This window comes from Phocoena sinus, chromosome 6, assembly GCF_008692025.1.
Source record: "Phocoena sinus isolate mPhoSin1 chromosome 6, mPhoSin1.pri, whole genome shotgun sequence".
Lineage (NCBI taxonomy): Eukaryota > Metazoa > Chordata > Mammalia > Artiodactyla > Phocoenidae > Phocoena > Phocoena sinus.
In genome coordinates this window covers 108552511-108570986 of record NC_045768.1, presented here as the reverse complement: position 1 = coordinate 108570986, position 18476 = coordinate 108552511, and the positions used below count along the sequence as shown (strand labels likewise).

The following is an 18476-nucleotide window of genomic DNA, read 5'->3' as shown; positions in this document are numbered from 1 at the left end:
AACAAAAAAGAAACAAGACTCACAGCTATGGAGAACAAACTAGTAGTTACCAGTGTGAGAAGGAAGCGGAGAGGAGCAAGTCAGGGGGAGGGGATTAAGAGGTACAAACTACTATGTGGAAAACAAGCTACAAGGATATATTGTACAACACAGGAATTACAGCCAATATTTTATAATAACTATAAATGGAGTATAACCTTTAAAAAATTGTGAATCATGGGCTTCCCTGGTGGCACAGTGGTTGAGAGTCCGCCTGCCGATGCAGGGGACACGGGTTCGTGCCCCGGTCCAGGAGGATCCCACGTGCCGCGGAGCGGCTGGGCCCGTGAGCCGTGGCCACTGAGCCTGCACATCCGGAGCCTCTGCTCCCCAGCGGGAGAGGCCACAACAGTGAGAGGCCCACGTACTTCAAAAAAAAAAAAAAAATTGTGAATCACTGTGTTGTACACCTGAAACTCACATAATATGGTACATCAACTATATTGTAACTAATAAAAATCATCACTAAAACTATTACTAAAAGATGCACTTCATAAAGCAGTAAATTAAGCCCAGAGAGAAGAAATAAGATGAAAAAGCATTAATAAGGAAATTATTTACATCAGAGAATATTATAAGCAACAACTATTAAAATAATAAAATATATAAATAAGTAATTTAGAGGTATAAAAATAAGGTTAAATTAAAATATTAAACACAATATGAAAGGTGAGCAGAAAACCACTGCACTAAAACATTCCAAAGTCTTTGAATTATTGGAAGAAGATGAAGATAATGATTAACTTTAGACATTTCTTAACCAAGTTTACTGGTTAAAAATAAATCTCTATTAGAATAAAATTAGAACGTGTAACTTCGAAACCAAAGGAAGCATAATCAGTACAAGCAAAAATCAATCAATAATCACTTAATCAATAAAACAGTAAATAAAAAGCACAAAAAAGACAGAAATAAATTGTCACTTATCAAAGCAAATATAAATGGACGATAATTATCAGTTAAAAGACAGAGGTTTTAAGATTGATTTTTTTAATCTGGCAATAACCTATTTATAATAAGAGTGAAAACAACACCGGCTATAATAGTCAGAAAAAATAATGTCAATTCTAGCAAAAACTGCTGATTTTACATTCCAGTATACTTTCTCCTATTTTTCTTTAATAATCAGCCAGAGCACAGGGCCACTGGGGACTTTCATTCTTTAGTTGCAGTTGAGCAGTCCATTCACTAATGAGCTTTATGATTTCATATCTCTTAGCAGCCATAAATAATGAGGCCCACAAATTAGATGCACATTGCTGGGCAGAAACACCTATGACCCTCCTGGTTTACAAAGATCAGGGCTCTGATATGTGCTTGGCTGTGTCCTTTAGCTTTGTTTTTTAATGCCATAAAAGTGGGCACCTACAGTACGTTTAGAATTATTGTATCTTCCTGTCTCTTATCATTATGTAGTGACATTCTTTGCCTTTTTGCCCATAAACATTGTTATAGTTTTTTGCTTCAGATCCTCTTTTTGCTAATGTTCATGTAGCTTTACCAGGTTTCTATGAAATATAATTTTCCTGTGGTGACACTTAGGATCTGGTATAATGTAAATAATGGGAAACCCCAAAATAAAAGTGACTTAAATAAGATAGAATTCTCTCTCATATAAAGGAGACCTAGAAGGAAGTTGAAACGGCTACCAAACTGAGTAGCTGAAAACTACTAAATGTCCTCATATCTCTGATGCCACCAACAAGTCATGTTCAGCTTAGCCTAGGAGGAGACTATCTGCATCCCACAGCACCAAGTCGCTGAACAAAGTGAGGAGCCTTTCTGTCTTTAAAAAATGATAGATAGAAGGTATGGACATGTACTCCATCTACCACATAAGCCTCAAAGTTAATATTATTTCAACTTTAGGAAGCATGTTTTAGGACACAAACCAAGGAAAACCAATGTAAGATGTGTGGACTTCAAACCCGTATCAATAAAACGCATTATTCTCTGGCCACCCCTCATCAGTGTAATCGTGATCATAAAATACTCCAACCGTGTCCATCCTCCAGCAGTGCATGCGGGGCTCAAAGTACTCTTGCTGCAACCCAGCTGACATAGAATATTTCAACCCCGTGATGACTGTTTCTCATCATAAATCAATATGTTATGATACATGTTTTGTAAATAAATCTGATGAGCCTGGTTTATGTGAATCTAGACCTGGGGGATGGATATGCTTTGGGAGAGTGGAAAACCAAGACACAGACCCCGGATTATGGCAAATACACAAGTGTAATGAGTACCCCAGAGTCAGACCACTCTTCTTCACACACTGACATTACCTCTCCCCTCAACATCTGCATAGGCTTCGCTTGTACAATATCACTGGCTTATTAATAGTTCTATAGTGGACACTACCAGCTTGAGCAATGTTTCAGTGTAAGGGACAAGCCAACAGAGGCGTTGCCTAATGAGCTGACTGAACACTTGAAACAACCTTCTAACTTCCTTAACTCGAATCCTGCCCCGACATCCATCCCACACAGAACTGCTCAATGGGTCCATCCAAAAGACAAGTCAGACCTTCCCACATCCTCACACTCCCTTCAGGAGTGCCTCTATAATACACTCAGTCTACAGTTGTTAACATTTCACTCATGGGGGGAGGGATAAACTGGGAATTTGGGATTAACATATACACACTACTATACATAAAATAGATAAACAACAAGGACCTACAGTATAGCACAGGGAATTATATTCAATATCTTCTAATACCATGAAAGGAACCTGAAAAGAATAGATATATATATATATAAAAACCCTCCAGAAAGTAGGCAAAGAAGGAACTTACCTCAACATAATAATGGCCATATATGACAAACCCACAGCCAACATCGTCGTCAATGGTGAAAAACTGAAACCATTTCCACTAGGATCAGGAACAAGACAAGGCTGCCCACTCTCACCACTATTATTCAACATAGTTTTGGAAGTTTTAGCCACAGCAATCAGAGAAGAAAACGAAATAAAAGGAATCCAAATCGGAAGAGAAGAAATAAAACCATTACTGTTTGTGGGTGACAAGATACTCTACATAGAGAATCCTGAAGATGCTACCAGAAAACTACTAGAGCTAATCAATGAATCTGATAGAGTAGCAAGATACAAAATTAATGCACAGAAATCTCTTGCATTCCTATACACTAATGATGAAACATCTGAAAGAGAAATTAAGGAAACACTCCCATTTACCACTGCAACAAAAACAATAAAATATCTAGAAATAAACTTACCTAAGGAGACAAAACACCTGTATGCAGAAAACTACAAGACACTGATGAAAGAAATTAAAGATGATACAAACAGATGGAGAGATATACCATGTTCTTGGATTGGAAGAATCAACATTGTGAAAATGACTATACTACCCAAAGCAATCTACAGATTCAATGCAATCCTTATAATACTACCAATGCCATTTTTCACAGAACTAGAACAGAAAATTTCACAATTTGTATGGAAACACAAAAGACCCCAAAGAGCAAAAGCAATCTTGAGAACGAAAACCGGAGCTGGAGGAATCAGGCTCCCTGACTTCAGACTATACTACAAAGCTACAGTAATCAAAAGAGTATGGTACTGGCACAAAAACAGAAATATAGCTCAATGGAGCAGAATAGAAAGACCAGAGATAAACCCACACACATATGGTCACCTTATCTTTGATAAAGGAGGCAAGAATATACAATGGAGAAAAGACAGCCTCCTTCAGTAAGTGGTGCTGGGAAAACCGGACAGCTACATGTAAAAGAATGAAATTAGAACACTCCCTAACACCATACACAAAAATAAACTCAAAATGGATTAAAGACCTAAATGTAAGGCCAGACACTATCAAACTCTTAGAGGAAAACATAGGCAGAACACTCTATGACATAAATCACAGCAAGATCCTTTTTGACCCACCTCCTAGAGGAACGGAAATAAAAACAAAAATAAACAAATGGGACCTAATGAAACGTAAAAGCTTTTGCACAGCAAAGGAGGCCATAAACAAGACAAAAAGACAACCCTCAGAATGGGAGAAAATATTTGCAAATGAAGCAACTGACAAAGGGTTAATCTCCAAAATATACAAGCAGCTCATGCAGCTCAATATCAAAAAACAAACAACCCAATCCAAAAATGGGCAGAAGAGCTAAACAGACATTTCTCCAAAGAAGATATACAGATTGCCAACAAACACATGAAAGGATGCTCAACATCACTAATCATTAGAGAAGTGCAAATCAAAACTCACACCAGTCAGAATTGCCATCAGCAAAAAATCTACAAACAATAAATGCTGGAGAGGGTGTGGAGAAAAGGGAACCCTCTTGCACTGTTGGTGGGAATGTAAATTGATACAGCCACTATGGAGACCAGTATGGAAGTTCCTTAAAAAACTAAAAATAGAACTACCATACAACACAGCAATCCCACTACTGGGCATATACTATGAGAAAACCATAATTCAAAAAAGAGTCATGTACCACAATGCTCACTGCAGCTTTATTTACAATAGGCCAGACATGGAAGCAACCTAAGTGTCCACTGACAGATGAACGGATTAAGAAGATGTGGCACATACATACAATGGAATATTACTCAGTCATAAAAAGAAATGAAATTGAATTATTTGTAGTGAGGTGAATAGACCTGGAGACTGTCATACAGAGTGAAGTAAGTCAGAAAAAGAAAAACAAATACCATATGCTAACACATATATATGGAATCTAAAAAAAAAAAAAAAAGGTTCTGAAGAACCTAGCGGCAGGACAGGAGTAAAGATGAAGATGAAGAGAATGGACTTGAGGACACAGGGAGGGGGAAGGGGAATCTGGGACAAAGTGAGAGAGTGGCATGGACATATATTCACTAGCAAATGTAAAATAGATAGCTAGTGGGAAGCAGGCACATAGCACAGGGAGATCAGCTCGGTGCTTTGTGACCACCTAGAGGGGTGGGATAGGGAGGGTGGAGGGAGATGCAAGAGGGAGGGGATATGGGGATATATGTATACATATAGCTGATTCATTTTGTTATACAGCAGAAACTAACATACCATTGTAAAGCAATTATACTGCAATAAAGATGTTAAAAAGAATAGACATATAGATACATTTATGTATTACTTAAATACTTCCCTGTATACCTGAAACATTGTAAATCGACTATACTTCAGTAAGTTTTAAAAAAAGAATCTGAAAAAGAATACATATAACTGAATCCCTCTGTTGTATACGTGGAACACTGTAAATCAACTGTACTTCAATAAAAAATAAAATTAAATAAATAAATTTTCACTCATGGTCCTTTGTAACCTGGCTCTACCTCCTTCTCCAGCCTTATCTGTAACCACCCCCCATGTTCTAGTGATACATAAATGTGTGTTCATACCGGCACACACCAAACTTTTCTATACCTCTCTCCCCCGATCCTATGGATCTACTGATTGTTCCTAGAGCCCTCTTTCTTGTACTTCCTGGATAATCCCTACTTAGCCTTAAAGATTCTACTCCAGAGTATCATCTCCTCCAGGAGTCCTTCCCTGTTTCCCTCAAAGCTCAGTTTCATGCCCCAAGTTTCCATAGCACCCTGTACATAAATCCTGTAGAACAGCTTTTACCTCATCATATTAAAATTATAACCTATGGCCCATGCAACTGTGAGCGCAGAGTTTTCTGTCTTCTTTACGTCCCTGGAACCCAGAACAGTGCCCGGCATAAAGTGCCACTAATTTCAGTGGCCACACTGAATGGAACGGAACTGAATCTCCCCCTTTTCCTGCTCTCTTGAGTGCTCTACTTCCACGCCCCATGCTACATTTCTCCTCCACACCCACAGTGATCCTGGCCCTTCCGTAGTTTCCCACATTGGGTCTGTGCCTCACTTCTTACAGATATGAGTCTGAGTAAGGGAAGGGTGGGCTGCTGATCTGCCCATACTTATGAGCAAGGCTGAATATGTGTCACATGCCAGGCACATGACCAGTGTTGCAGAACTGCCTTTCTCCACAGCCCCTCATAGAAATCCTTGGAGATGCGGACAGCCCAGTTAGCTACAAGTGTGCTAAGAAATTTGAGGACGGGGAAGAGACTTCAATGCCCAATGGAAAAAATCATGTTCTCTAAGCAATCTGGCAGAAGCTAAGGAAGAAGGCAAACTAGCCCTGGGGACTTCTGGGCATCAGTCCCAGTGGCATAAGGCCATCTGATCTTGAAAGAAGGTACTGAGAACATTCTTCCCTGCGTGTGGCCAGGGACCAGTTCCCAGCCAATATCTCCTCACAGAATGTCCTAAGACTCCAGACATAATCAAATCTTGCTAAAGGCAATAAACTGATTCACCTGATCACACAGCCCCTTCCAGGCAGATGTATCTCTTTGATCACTTGGGACAACCAGACCCCACTTTCCTCTCTCAACTTCTCCAGGTCCAGGGAGTGATTTCTTCATTATCCTCATGTCGAAGGAGCTGTTATGTGTAGCCAGCTGGATTTTCCTACTTGGGTTTGGACTTGGGTTTTGGTCTGAAATTGTCTCTCAGAGCTTGCAGGGTGTTAGAGACACTGAAACTATGATCTTAATCCTCACTCTAAGTCCTGCCCCAGCAAACAGTTAGAAGAACATGGTAAAAGAGTGGAAGGTTCTGGACCATGGCCTAGGAGAGCCAAGATTTAGGTCAAGTTTTGCCAGTAATCAGAGGAGCTGCTGTGCTCAGACCCTTTGTTCCTGTTCCTCTGCCCCCAGTCGCTGCAGCCTCCGCTGCTTTTGGGCCTACCAGCCTAAAGAAAGAGTCTGAAGTCCCACAGCTGCTAAGGAGACGGCAGCAATGCACTCCTACCCTCTGACTTCCATGGAGTCTCCTATCAGCTCTATATGGCAGAATGGGTCATACTGAAGCCCCAACCGTCCTGCCCAGCTTGAAGCAAGGGTCTCTCCATCTTCCACTGGGAAGTTCTAGGGTCTGAACCATGTCCCTTCATCAGATATGGAAGGCCACCTCCTTGCACTGACCCGGATCTTCCTCTTGACACGTGTGCTTCCAGATAAGGGGATGGGTGTAAGTTAAGCTGGGCCACGGGAATAGGTCTCAGGCCTTCCCCGAGACTGACATCTCCACGGATTCTCCAGGGATGAGCTGGATGTGGGGCAAAGATCCTGCAAGAGGAGGCTGGTCTAGGGAAATGAATCTTTAAACCTTGCGATCCAGTGCTCTGTTGTGAAACCTTGGGCTCCTGGTCAAAATCTCAGGCACCATCCCTCCCTACTCCCGCGTTCCTAAGCCCCGGAGATTAACCACAGAAGTTAAAAGGAAAGGAGCTCTGTGTGCCCACTGGTATATTCCGGGATTAGTGAGATGGGAGGACTTTTTTTTAATCCCAGGGATTTTCACTATAGGAAACAGAATCTCTTCCAACTTGATTCTGGGTAAAGTATTCATTATAACACGAATACACTGAGCATTTTGCAGTCCACGAAGGCAGGTGTGCAGCAGATCATATATCACAAAAGAGAACCATCAAACAAGCAAGGTTGTAGCAACATAAGCGTTCTGTTGTTGAAATAGGGACGGAATCCCTTGGGGAGCCCTGGCAAAGCAGTACCCTCAGAAGCACACCTGGGAAAGATATTTTCTGAGGGTAATCCATCCCTGACCCTCACCTAAACTTTTTCCAATGAAAAAGCTGTGTGCTTGGGCTTCCCTGGCGGCGCAGTGGTTGAGAGTCCGCCTGCCGATGCAGGGGACACGGGTTCGTGCCCCGGTCCGGGAAGATCCCACATACCGCGGAGCGGCTGGGACCGTGAGCCATGGCCGCTGAGCCTGCGCTCCACAGCGATAGAGGCCACAACAGTGAGAGGCCCGCGTACCGCAAAAAAAAAAAAAAAAAGCTGTGTGCCTGCTAGAACAACCAGATTTTCAGCTATTCCATCAGGGGCAGGCAAGTGGAGGCCAAAGACGCGTTGCAGGAGGGATGAAACTGACAGAGAAACACAGTTCTACAAGACTTGCTGAAGAGCCACAGTGCAGTAGGTAAGGGCCAGCCTGCCAATGTCGCTCTTGTTCTTTTCTCATCCCTCTTCTCTCGCAATTCTTTCGACTTATAATATTATACATATAAGGCCAAGTCACTTTCCACTCATTTTTTCCCCTTTTCCTGATTTAAAAAGGCAGAACAATCAACAAGAACCCACAGTTCCTATATTTTATATTTGTCATCTCCATTTACCTCTACAATAATCTTATAAACAGGTACATTTATTTTCATTTTACAGATGAAGAACCCGAAATTCAGACATATTAGGTAACTTAGCCAATATCACATAACTCATAAGTAGCAGAGCCCAGAAGCCAACCCATTCTAGCAGAAGCCAAGGTCTGTGTTCTTTCCACTATCCATGGCCTGCCTTTACATCAGTACGAAAGTTAGGGTAGCAATCGTAAAAGAAACCATTCTCTCTCATTTATTCCCATTTGGAGCGCCCAATTTAAGTATGGGACCCTACATAGAGTGAGTTTTCTTTGAGCTTCCCCATCCAACGAGACTCGATTTCCATGTCTTTCATGGGCCTCAAGCTCTGCCGTGCCACAAACTTCATGCAACTTTTATGGCTTCTTTACTTTATGTGCCTTTTTTTTTTTTTTTAACCGCTTACCTGTCTTGAAAAACCTTCTCTTGTTCCTGCGTAGGGTGCCTACCCTATGATATTTATTTCTAACAGGTCACCCTCCGTAGTAGACAATAATAGCAAATAACTGATAAGAACGTATACTTTGCTATCTCCACCCCCGGTCGCGGCAGCCTCCGCTGCTTTCACGCCTAGCACTCTGAAGATAAAAAAAAGAAAAAAAGGTTTTTTAAAAACCCTAAAACGCTTTAAAATCTAAAAACTGACGGGGGCAGAAGAGCGAATCCTCCCCGAAGAAACCGCGGGGAAGTCACTTTCGCACGCTTCCAGAACCTGGGCGACCATTGGTCCCCAACCGGAAGGCTAGCGGTGAGCCGCCCGCGTGCCCGCGCCCACGCGCCTCCGCCCGCCGCCCTCGCCCGCGCACACCGCGCGTCCGCGCACAGGAGTCCGCCCACCATGTTTCCGCGCAATACGTGTCCGCCCACCACGCGTCTGCGCACCAGACGTCTGCCCACCACGTTTCCACGCACTACGTGTCCGCTCACCACGCGTCTGTGCACCAGATGTCCGCCCACTACGTGTCCACGCACCATGCGTCTGCGCACCAGATGTCCGCCCACCAAGTTTCCGCGCACTACGTGTCCGCCCACCACGCGTCTGCGCACCAGACGTCCGCCCACCACGTTTCCGCGCACTACGTGTCCGCCCACCACGCGTCTGCGCACTAGACGTCCGCCTACCACGTGTCCGGACACCAGGCGTCCACCCACCACGTTTCCGCGCACTACGTGTCCGCTCACCACGCGTCTGCGCACCAGATGCCCGCCCACCACGCTTCCGCGCACTACGTGTCCGCCCACCACGCGTCTGCGCACCAGATGTCCGCCCACTACGTGTCCGCGCACCACGTGTCCGCCCACCACGCGTCTGCGCACCAGACGTCCGCCCACCACGTTTCCGCGCACTACGTGTCCGCCCACCACGCGTCTGCGCACCAGACGTCCGCCCACCGCGTTTCCGCGCACTACGTGTCCGCTCACCACGCGTCTGCGCACCAGATGTCCGCCCACTACGTGTCCACGCACCATGCGTCTGCGCACCAGACGTCCGCCCACCACGTTTCCGTGCACTACGTGTCCGCCCACCACGCGTCTGCGCACCAGACGTCCGCCCACCACGTTTCCGCGCACTACGTGTCCGCCCACCACGCGTCTGCGCACCAGACGTCCGCCTACCACGTGTCCGGACACCAGGCGTCCACCCACCACGTTTCCGCGCACTACGTGATCGCTCACCACGCGTCTGCGCACCAGATGCCCGCCCACCACGCTTCCGCTCACTGCGTGTCCGCCCACCGCGCGTCTGCGCACCAGACGCCCGCCCACCACGGGTTAGCACACCACGTTTCCGCGCACTACGTGTCCCCCCACCACGCGTCTGCGCACCAGGCGTCCGCCCACTACGTGTCCGCGCACCACGCGTCTGCGCACCAGGCGCCCGCCCACTACGTGTTCGCCCACCACCTGTCCGCGCGGCGCGCCTCAGCGCTGCCTTGCTTCTACTCGGCGTGGGAGGCTGTTGCGCCCAGGGCTTGCCTTTGCCGAGTTGGTACGTACGTATATTTGGTTTCCCTCTTATCCGGGCTGCTGTAATTTTAAACCCCAGGAGCCCGAGGCCTGTATTTATACAGAAATGCGATTCTCGAGGCCACCGTGTGTACCCTTGGGTTGCCTCTTGGAAGTATTTGTGTCGTTTTCAGGGGAGTCCCCGTTTTAATTGTGTGTGTGTGTGTGTGTGTGTGTGTGTGTGTGTGTGTGTGTGTGTATGATTCAACGCATAATGACGTTTATTAAAATTTTTAAATACACACAGGAAAACAATGCTACATCTTGTTAAAAGCCACCCTCATACTTAAAGACATACCAGACACATTAGAATGGAAGGGAGGGAACGAGAATGGAGACAAGGGACGAGAGGAGGGAGTCCTCGTTCTGATCAGTGATTACAGGGTGCTGTGAAGTCATTGGGAAAGAGGAACTCCATTCTGGGACCTTGAGAACAGCAATATAAACGGATAGTCAAATGGGTTAATAATATAAGTTGATCAGGAAGGAGCTCCCTGAAGAAATGGCATTTCACTTGAGACTTGAAGGGTAATGGTTCCTGATCTCAGGTGGTACATTTTCTTTCATTTCTTTTTCTTTTTGGAGTAAAATTGCTTTACAATGTTGTGTTAGTTTCTGCTGTACAATGAAGTGAATCAGCTATATGTATATCCCCTCCCTCTTGGACCTCCCTCCCATCCCCCCCAGCCCACCCCTTTAGGTGGTCACAGAGCACTGAGCTGTGCTCCCTGTGCTCTACAGCAGGTTCTCACTAGCTATCTGTTTTACACATGGTAGTGTATGTCAAACCTAATCTCCCAATTCGTCCCACCCTCCCCTTCTCCCCCATGTCCACACGTCCGTTCTCTACATCTACATCTCTATTCCTGGCCTACAAATAGGTTCATGTGTACCATTTTTTTAGATTTCACATATATTCGTTAATATACGATACTTGCTTTTCTCTTTCTGACTTACTTCACTCTGTATGACACTCTGGGTCCATCCACATCTCTACAGATGACCCAATTTCATTCCTTTTTATGGCTGAGTAATATTCCATTGTATATATGTGCCACATCTTCTTTATCCATTCATCTGTCATTGGACATTGAGGTTCTTTCCATGTCCCGGCTATTATAAATAGTGCTGCAATGAATACTGGGGTATATGTGTCCTTTTAAATTATGGTTTCCTCAGGGTACATGCCCAATAGTGGGATTGCTGGGTCTTATGGTAGTTCTGTTTTTAGTTTTTAAGGAACCTCCATACTGTTCTCCATAGTGGCTGCACCAATTTACATTCCCACCAACAGTGCAAGAGGGTTCCCTTTTCTCCACACCCTCTCCAGCATTTATTATTTGTAGACTTTTTTATGATGCCCATTCTGACCGGTGTGAGGTGATACCTCAATGTAGTTTTGATTTGCATTTCTCTAATAATTAGTGATGCTGAGCATCTTTTCATGTGCCTCTTGGCCATCTGTATGTCTTCTCTGGTGAAATGTCTATTTAGGTCTTCCACCCATTTTTTTAATTGGGTGGTTTGTTTTTTTGATATTGGGCTCCATGATCTGTTTGTATATTTTGGAGATTAATCCTTTGTCCGTTGCTTCAGACCAGGACAGCTGAAAATTAACAGACTCCCAGGGAGGGCCATATGAGCTTTGAGAGCCTGCGGTTTGGCAGTCTCTTGGGAGCCAGCCCCGAACTCCTCTCTCTGGCCCTCGGAGCCCCCTCCAGCTTCTCTGAGCTTCAGACCACGGCTCCAAGCAGAGCCCCTATTGTCCTGTGTGGTCCCGCTAAGATGTCCTCCTGGCAGGTGTGGGAGTGGTCAGGGCTGGGGAGATGAGCACTGCTGCCAGCAGCTACCCCACGGCCCCCCATGTGTGGGTAACCTGCACTCGCACATCACTGAGGCCTCGCTGTGAGCAAAGTTCAGCCCTGCGGGGCCTGTGCTGTCCGTCTGTGTGGGCCACTCCCTGGGTTCTGCCTGCGTCCACTTCCAGCAGCCGGCTTAGCGGGCCTTGGAGACCACAAACTTTGATGTAAGGGAAGGCTGACCCGTATCACGCGGCCTCAGCGGATCCCTCTTTGAGAAAATCTGGTGTGGGAAACGTCTTCATGAAGAACCTGGACAAATCTATACGTATCAAGGCACCTCGTGATTCTTTTTCTGCTTTTGGAAACATTCTGTCCTGCAAGGTAGGGTGTGATGAGACAGGCCCTAAGGGTTATTCCTTTGACCCAAGAGGCTGCCGACAAAGCCATCGAGAAGATGAAGGGCATGACCCTCAGTGACCACAAAGTGTCTGTGGGCAGATTCAAGTCTCGAAAAGAGCAGGAAGCCAAGCTTGGAGCCAAAGCCAAGGAATTCACCAACGTTTACATCAAAAACTTGGGGGAAGAGGTGGATGATGAGAGACTGAAAGAGCTATTCAGCCAATTTGGTAAGACCCTAAGCGTCAAGGTAAGTGAGAGATCTCAGCGGGAAATCCAAAGGCTTTGGCTTTGTGAGACACAAAAAACACAGGATGCCAACAAGGCCTTAAAAGAGACAAATGGAAAAGCAATCAGTGGGAAAGTCATTTTCCTCGGCCGTGCACAGAAGAAAGTGAATCAGCAGGCCCCGTTAAAGCGGAAATTTGAACCGCTGAAACAGGAGAGAATTGGTCGCTGTCAGGCGGTGAATCTCTACATTAAGAACTTGGATGACACCAGTGATGATGAGAAGTTCAGTAAGTTTTCTCCTTTTGGATCAGTCGCCAGTGCCGAGGGGGACGCAGGAGGATGGGGAGAAGCAAGGGTTTGTCTTTGTCTGCTCCACATTCCCCCAAGAGGCAAGCAGGCAGTCACTGAGCGGATGCATCGCGGGCTCCAAGCCACTGTGTGTCACCCTGGCCCAGAGAAAGGCTCACCTGCCCAACCAGTATACGCAGCGGGTGGCAGGGATGAGAGTGCTCTCCACCAATGCCATCTTAAATCAGTCCCAGCCTGCAGCTGGGGACTACTTTGTGCCAGCAGTTCCACAGGCTCAGGGGAGCCCTCCGTGTTACACACCTAACCATCTAGCACAGATGAGACCTAATCCACGCTGGCAGCAAGGCTTCCAAGGAATGCCAAGTGCTATATGCCAGTGTGGGCCTCATCCAGCTCTTCGCCATCTGGCTGCATCTGGGTCTGAGTGCCCCCGGACTGCTTGGCTATGAACTTCGGTGGCTAGCGCTGCCTAGCGAGGTGTGACTGACAGCTGCCCGTCTGGAGGCGGTCCCCCGTTTTTGCAGAACTTACCACCTCGTGCTGCTGGTGCTACTGCTACTCCTCGGGCTGCTGCACCTTACAAGTCCACCTCAAGGGTATCCCTCACCCTGCCGTACAGCCTCTGCAGACACCCCAGCCTGCAGTCCACGGACAGGGCCAGGAGCCGCTGAGCGCACCCACGCTGGCCGCCACAACACCTGCACCCCTCCACCCCGCCAGGAGCGGAAGCAGGTGCTGCGCCGGTGGACGTTTGCACCGGCTCATGCGGACCATGCACTCAAAACCCCTTTATGAGGGAGGGAGTGGGCTGTGGTCACTCAGTGGTGCACTAGGACCGTCGGTGGTGCTGGAGAACATCTGTTTCCTTGATCTGAGTGGTGGTTACACAGTGTTTGCTGTATGTTCAATCACTAAGCTGCGTCTGTGATTTATTTTTCTTTATGTGTATTAAATTGCATCTTTTATCAATAATTTATGTTAAAAGTTTAAAAATAAGAACCACGGCAGAGCACAGAGGATTTTTAGGATAGGGTAACGATTCTGTAGGATACTACAGTGGTGGATAGATGTTATACGTTTGTCAAAACTCACAGAATATACAACACCACAGGTGAAACTTAGTGTAAACTATAGATTTTGAGGGATACTGTGTGTCAGTGTAGGTTCGTCATTCGTAACAAATGTACCACTCTGATGCAGAGTGTCGATAATGGAGGTGGTTGTACACGTGTGGGAACAGGAGGGAGCTGTCTGCACTTTCTACTCAATTTTCCTGTGAACCTAAAGCTGCTCTAATAAATGGACTTTATAGATTCACAGGCATAGAGAACAGACTTGTGATTGCCAAGGGTGGAGTAGGGGAGAGATGGATTGGGAGTTTGGGGTTAGCAGATGCAAACTAGTACATATAGAATGGATAAACAGCAAGGTCCTACTGTGTAGCACAGGGAACTATATTCAATATCCTGTAGTAAACCATAATGGGAAAGAAAAGCATAATTTTAAAATGGAGTTTAAGTCATTGCACTTAGGAAGGGTCTGACTAGTGAATGAGGCAACTGAAAAGGAAGCCTGCTCCTTAAACAGGGTAATTCATTTAGGGTTACATAGGATGTGCAGTGGATGTTTTTTTCTCAAAGGTAAGGACGATAATAAGGAGGGCATGAGAATTCCAGCAAATTAAAGGAAGAAAGCACCAACAGAGCAACACTAAATCCATTTGTGTTTCCCTGGCAGCTTAGCCCAACAAGACCTGGGGCAGAAGGAACACTTGGCTCACTTAGGAGGATCTCCTGCCCGAAGGTCGGGACGGTAATTTAATCAGGACATCTGTGGGTGGAAAGGAAAGGGTCTGTCCTGAACACATACTGATCCCCAGACACATATTAGATCTGCTTTTCCAGAACTGCATGTAGGAGGGACTCAGAAGTATTTAGAAAATGTTAGGTTCATAGTTCCCATATTCCCTAATGCACAATTGAACAATCTAAAAGACAGAGTTCCGAACCGAGTATTAAGACAGCTGAACATTTGATGCCAGCACAGCCCACAGCTTGCTTCTTTCCTTTGTGCAAGCCCATTCACCAATCTGAGCCTTGTTTCCTCCATCTCTAAAAGAATAAGGTGCCACTACTAGCCTACACTGTGTCTATGGCAGCAGATGGTAAGGATATGGCCTGGGCTCCGTGGGCGGGAATCATATGCCCAGTGCAGGGTCTCTTGGGAGCCTTTCCTGGGGACTGCAAGGGAATGCTCAGCCCTGATCTAGCACCGACCTCCATATTTCTAGTCCACTAGCCCACCATTTCTCTCCCACTCCCATTCCAACCTACAGCCATGCTCTCAAACATACGCATTGTTGGAACCCAGAATAAAACTTTCCCTGCAGCATTTTGCATTCACTAAGAAGTCTCTTGGAGAGGGTCTGCAGAAGAGAAAGAAATACAGCTATAGTGGTGGTGGGATTTAATACAGAATAAGCACGAAGAGTAGCAGAAAGAGGAAGAGGAGAGGAGAAGAAGGAAATCTATACCAGAATGAGCGTGATGCGTTTTTCAAGCTCTATTTCATTTCATCATCAAAAAAAACCTCTTACAATGCACTTTTAGAGAAAAGGAAGCTTATCTGAAAAAAAAAAAAAACAGAAACACTAATTTGAACAGATACATGCACCCTAGAGTTCATATTCATAGTAGCACTATTTACAGTAGCCAAGAAGCAACCTAAGGGTCCATCAACAGATGAATGGATAAAGATGTGGTGTATATATACATACAATAGAATACTACTCAGCCATAAAAAAGAAAGAAATTTTGCCATTTGCAGCAACATGGACGCAGAGGATATTATGCTAAGTGAAATAAGTCAGACAGAGAAGGCAAATACTGTATGATATCATTTATATGTGGAATCTAAAAAAATTACAACAAACTAGTGAATATAACAAAAAAAGCAAATTCACAGGTTTTCAGAACAAACTAGTGGTTACCACTGGGAAGAAGGAAGAGGGGATGGGCAGTACAGGGGTAGGGAATTAAGAGATACAAACTATTAGGTATAAAATAAGCTACAAGAATATTGTACAACAAAGGGAATCTAGCCAATATTTTATAATAACTATAAATGGAGTATAACCTTTAAAATTTGTGAATCACTATATTGTACACCTGTAGCTTCCATAATATTGTACAGCAACCATACTTCAATTTTTAAAAATAGTTAAAAAAAAAAAGAAAAGAAAGAGGCTGAAGCTCAGAGATGCTAAATAATTTATCCAAGGGCCTGTTAATCAATAAAAAGGGAGTCTAATCAATAAAACTATGCTCTGTTGCCACTTTACAGAATCAGAATCCTACAGTCATGGGTCACTCGGGTACAAGCCTGCCTCAGGGGCAAGAATAAACCCTAAGTTCGTGTCTTCTCAACTCCCGGTCCCCTACCATCCCTCCAAGGAGGCAGACCTAATGACCCTTCACCAGATCCACGTCCCTGCAGCTCCGGGGAAGCGTTGTTCTACTCCACTCCCGGCAGAGGGCAGCCAATCCTGAACGTAGCACTGAACTGGCTCTTCCCGTCAGGGGCCAGGAGAGGGCTCTAACCCACCCACTCCAAAAAGAGAATCTTTCTCAGAACGCTCAAGGTTGCCAAACTCCAGCCAACATTTTATATCAACCATTTGGAAAACGAAGACCCTCAGCGAACTTCTCTGGGGGAAAGATTCCCTGCAGCGTGGGCCTCCAACAGGAGAACAAATCCGCATCTGAAGAGAAGGCTTTCCCTTCTCCACTGTGTCTGAACACCTACCTAGCTCTTGGTCAGGCCACGACAGCTTGAGATCCTTTGCTTCTTGGAACACTGTAAGTTCTTGCCGACTTCCTTTCTGGCCTGAAATTAAGCCTGTATTTTATCACATCACCTCTCTGGGCTCCTGTGTTCTCAGTTGGACCGGAAAAACGAGCAGACATTTTCCTGCCGTTTTTCCATCAGTGTACATTTGAAGTTACAGGGGAAGTACCCAGGCCTGAGCGTGAGGACGCCTGGTCTCTACTCCTGTTCTGCCTTCACTGTCCCTTCTTCTCCCATGATTTGTAGAAGAGGAAGTAGTGCCGAATGGCCTAGGGACTTTTTTTCCTCTAACCCTGAAGAAGCCTGTCTTCCCTGGGTGTCCTTCCAGATAGAATGAGGCCAGCATCCAGCCCCACCCAGCCTTGCCCAGCGCTATAAAGGAGCCTCCCAGACAGCCACCCCCAGGCAGTTGCAGCTCTGTGCCCTGCTCAACGATGAGGCTCTGCCTCTCTGGGTTACTCTTCCTCTTTGTGATCTCATTGCCTTCAGGTAAGATGATGGGGTCAGGTCTGATCATGAAAATGAGGATCTTCCAAGGACTGAGGCACTTGAAAAGCCCTATTGGTGTAAGCCCAGCAGGGAGACACCAATATCAGATCAGCAGACTAGGGGCAAGAGGTGGGTCGGTGGTGTTCGGCCCCTGCCCTGCTCCTCTGTCACTACATCCTGAAAATCTGCCAAAGCTTAAGAGAGTGGAGCCCGTTTCACCACATGCAGAGATCACTTTCCAGCTATCCAAATTCCCGTTTCCCTCAACTTCGTCTCTTGAGCGTTGGACTCAGCGGCCCTCGCCGAAATGTAGCAGCAGGTGAGAGGGTAGAGTCCTTCACCAGGAAAGAGAGGACAGCCCTAAGATCTCCCCCAGCCTCTTGAGGACTGATTTTTCTTTCTTGTGTGTGTGTGTTTTTCCCTTCAGGGAACGGCTTGTTCGGAAATGATGGAGTGGAAGTTCGTACTTGCACTGCGCTCGGGGGCAGATGTTTCTTTGGCTGTAGCATAGGATGGAAATGGGTTGCCTACTGTCACAATGTATTGTCTTGTTGCCTAAAACTGAGGAGACATCGTCCGCCTCAGGTCTATAGAGCATGAGCCTCACCTCATGGGTCCACATTAAAAGGATACGCAAATGGCTAAATGGACAAGACCTCCAGTCTGTGTGTAAGGATGGTGGACGAGCTATGGGCGCCAGATGCTATAACCAATTTACTGGCGAAATTCCAGGTGTGTTTTTCTAAAGGGGCATTGTGGCAAAAGGCATTCCTGTTCTACTGTCTGCCCTCCAGTCTCCAATCGATAATTCCTAAATCCCATTCAGAATCCAGTGATCAATACGTGACCACAGGCCCAAGGAGATGACATCCACTGAGCCTAATAACAATCGCTTACCACGTGCCAGTCCCACTTTTAAGTGGTTTACACGTGTTCAATCACTTAATCCTCACCCAAAACTCTATTATTTCTCCCATTTTGCAGATGAAGAAACTTTTCCAAGGTCACACGACTAGTAAGAGTTAGTTAGCGCTGGATTTGAACCCAGACTGTCTTGATCCAGTGTCTACACTATTAAGGTGTACCACCTTTCAATTACTAAGTAGAGGAATCTA

General features: G+C 45.7%; 2 protein-coding genes and 1 pseudogene across 2 annotated transcripts; all 3 read left to right on the top strand.

The window, feature by feature from the left end:
• The first annotated feature begins 9481 nt into the window (after positions 1–9481).
• On the top strand, positions 9482–10315 carry LOC116755060 (histidine-rich protein PFHRP-II-like). Its single transcript, XM_032633911.1, has one exon. The coding sequence runs from the start codon at positions 9482–9484 to the stop codon at positions 10313–10315; it is 834 nt and encodes a 277-aa protein (XP_032489802.1).
• Positions 10137–18007, top strand: DEFB136 (defensin beta 136). The gene is made up of 3 exons (XM_032633824.1): positions 10137–10271; positions 16369–17361; positions 17789–18007. Exons 2-3 carry the CDS (start codon positions 17307–17309, stop codon positions 17959–17961), a joined length of 228 nt encoding a protein of 75 aa, XP_032489715.1. The 5' UTR covers positions 10137–10271; positions 16369–17306; the 3' UTR covers positions 17962–18007.
• On the top strand, positions 12115–13954 carry LOC116755059 (annotated as a pseudogene).
• Positions 18008–18476: the final 469 nt, after the last annotated feature.

Excerpts from the sequence above, each read along its gene's own strand:
- LOC116755060 (XM_032633911.1), top strand. The coding sequence starts at position 9,482 with ATGCCCGCCCACCACGCTTCCGCGCACTACGTGTCCGCCCACCACGCG.
- DEFB136 (XM_032633824.1), top strand. The coding sequence starts at position 17,307 with ATGAGGCTCTGCCTCTCTGGGTTACTCTTCCTCTTTGTGATCTCATTG. Across the intron at positions 17,362-17,788 it reads TGTGATCTCATTGCCTTCAG|GGAACGGCTTGTTCGGAAAT; the intron begins GTAAGATGATGG and ends TTTTCCCTTCAG.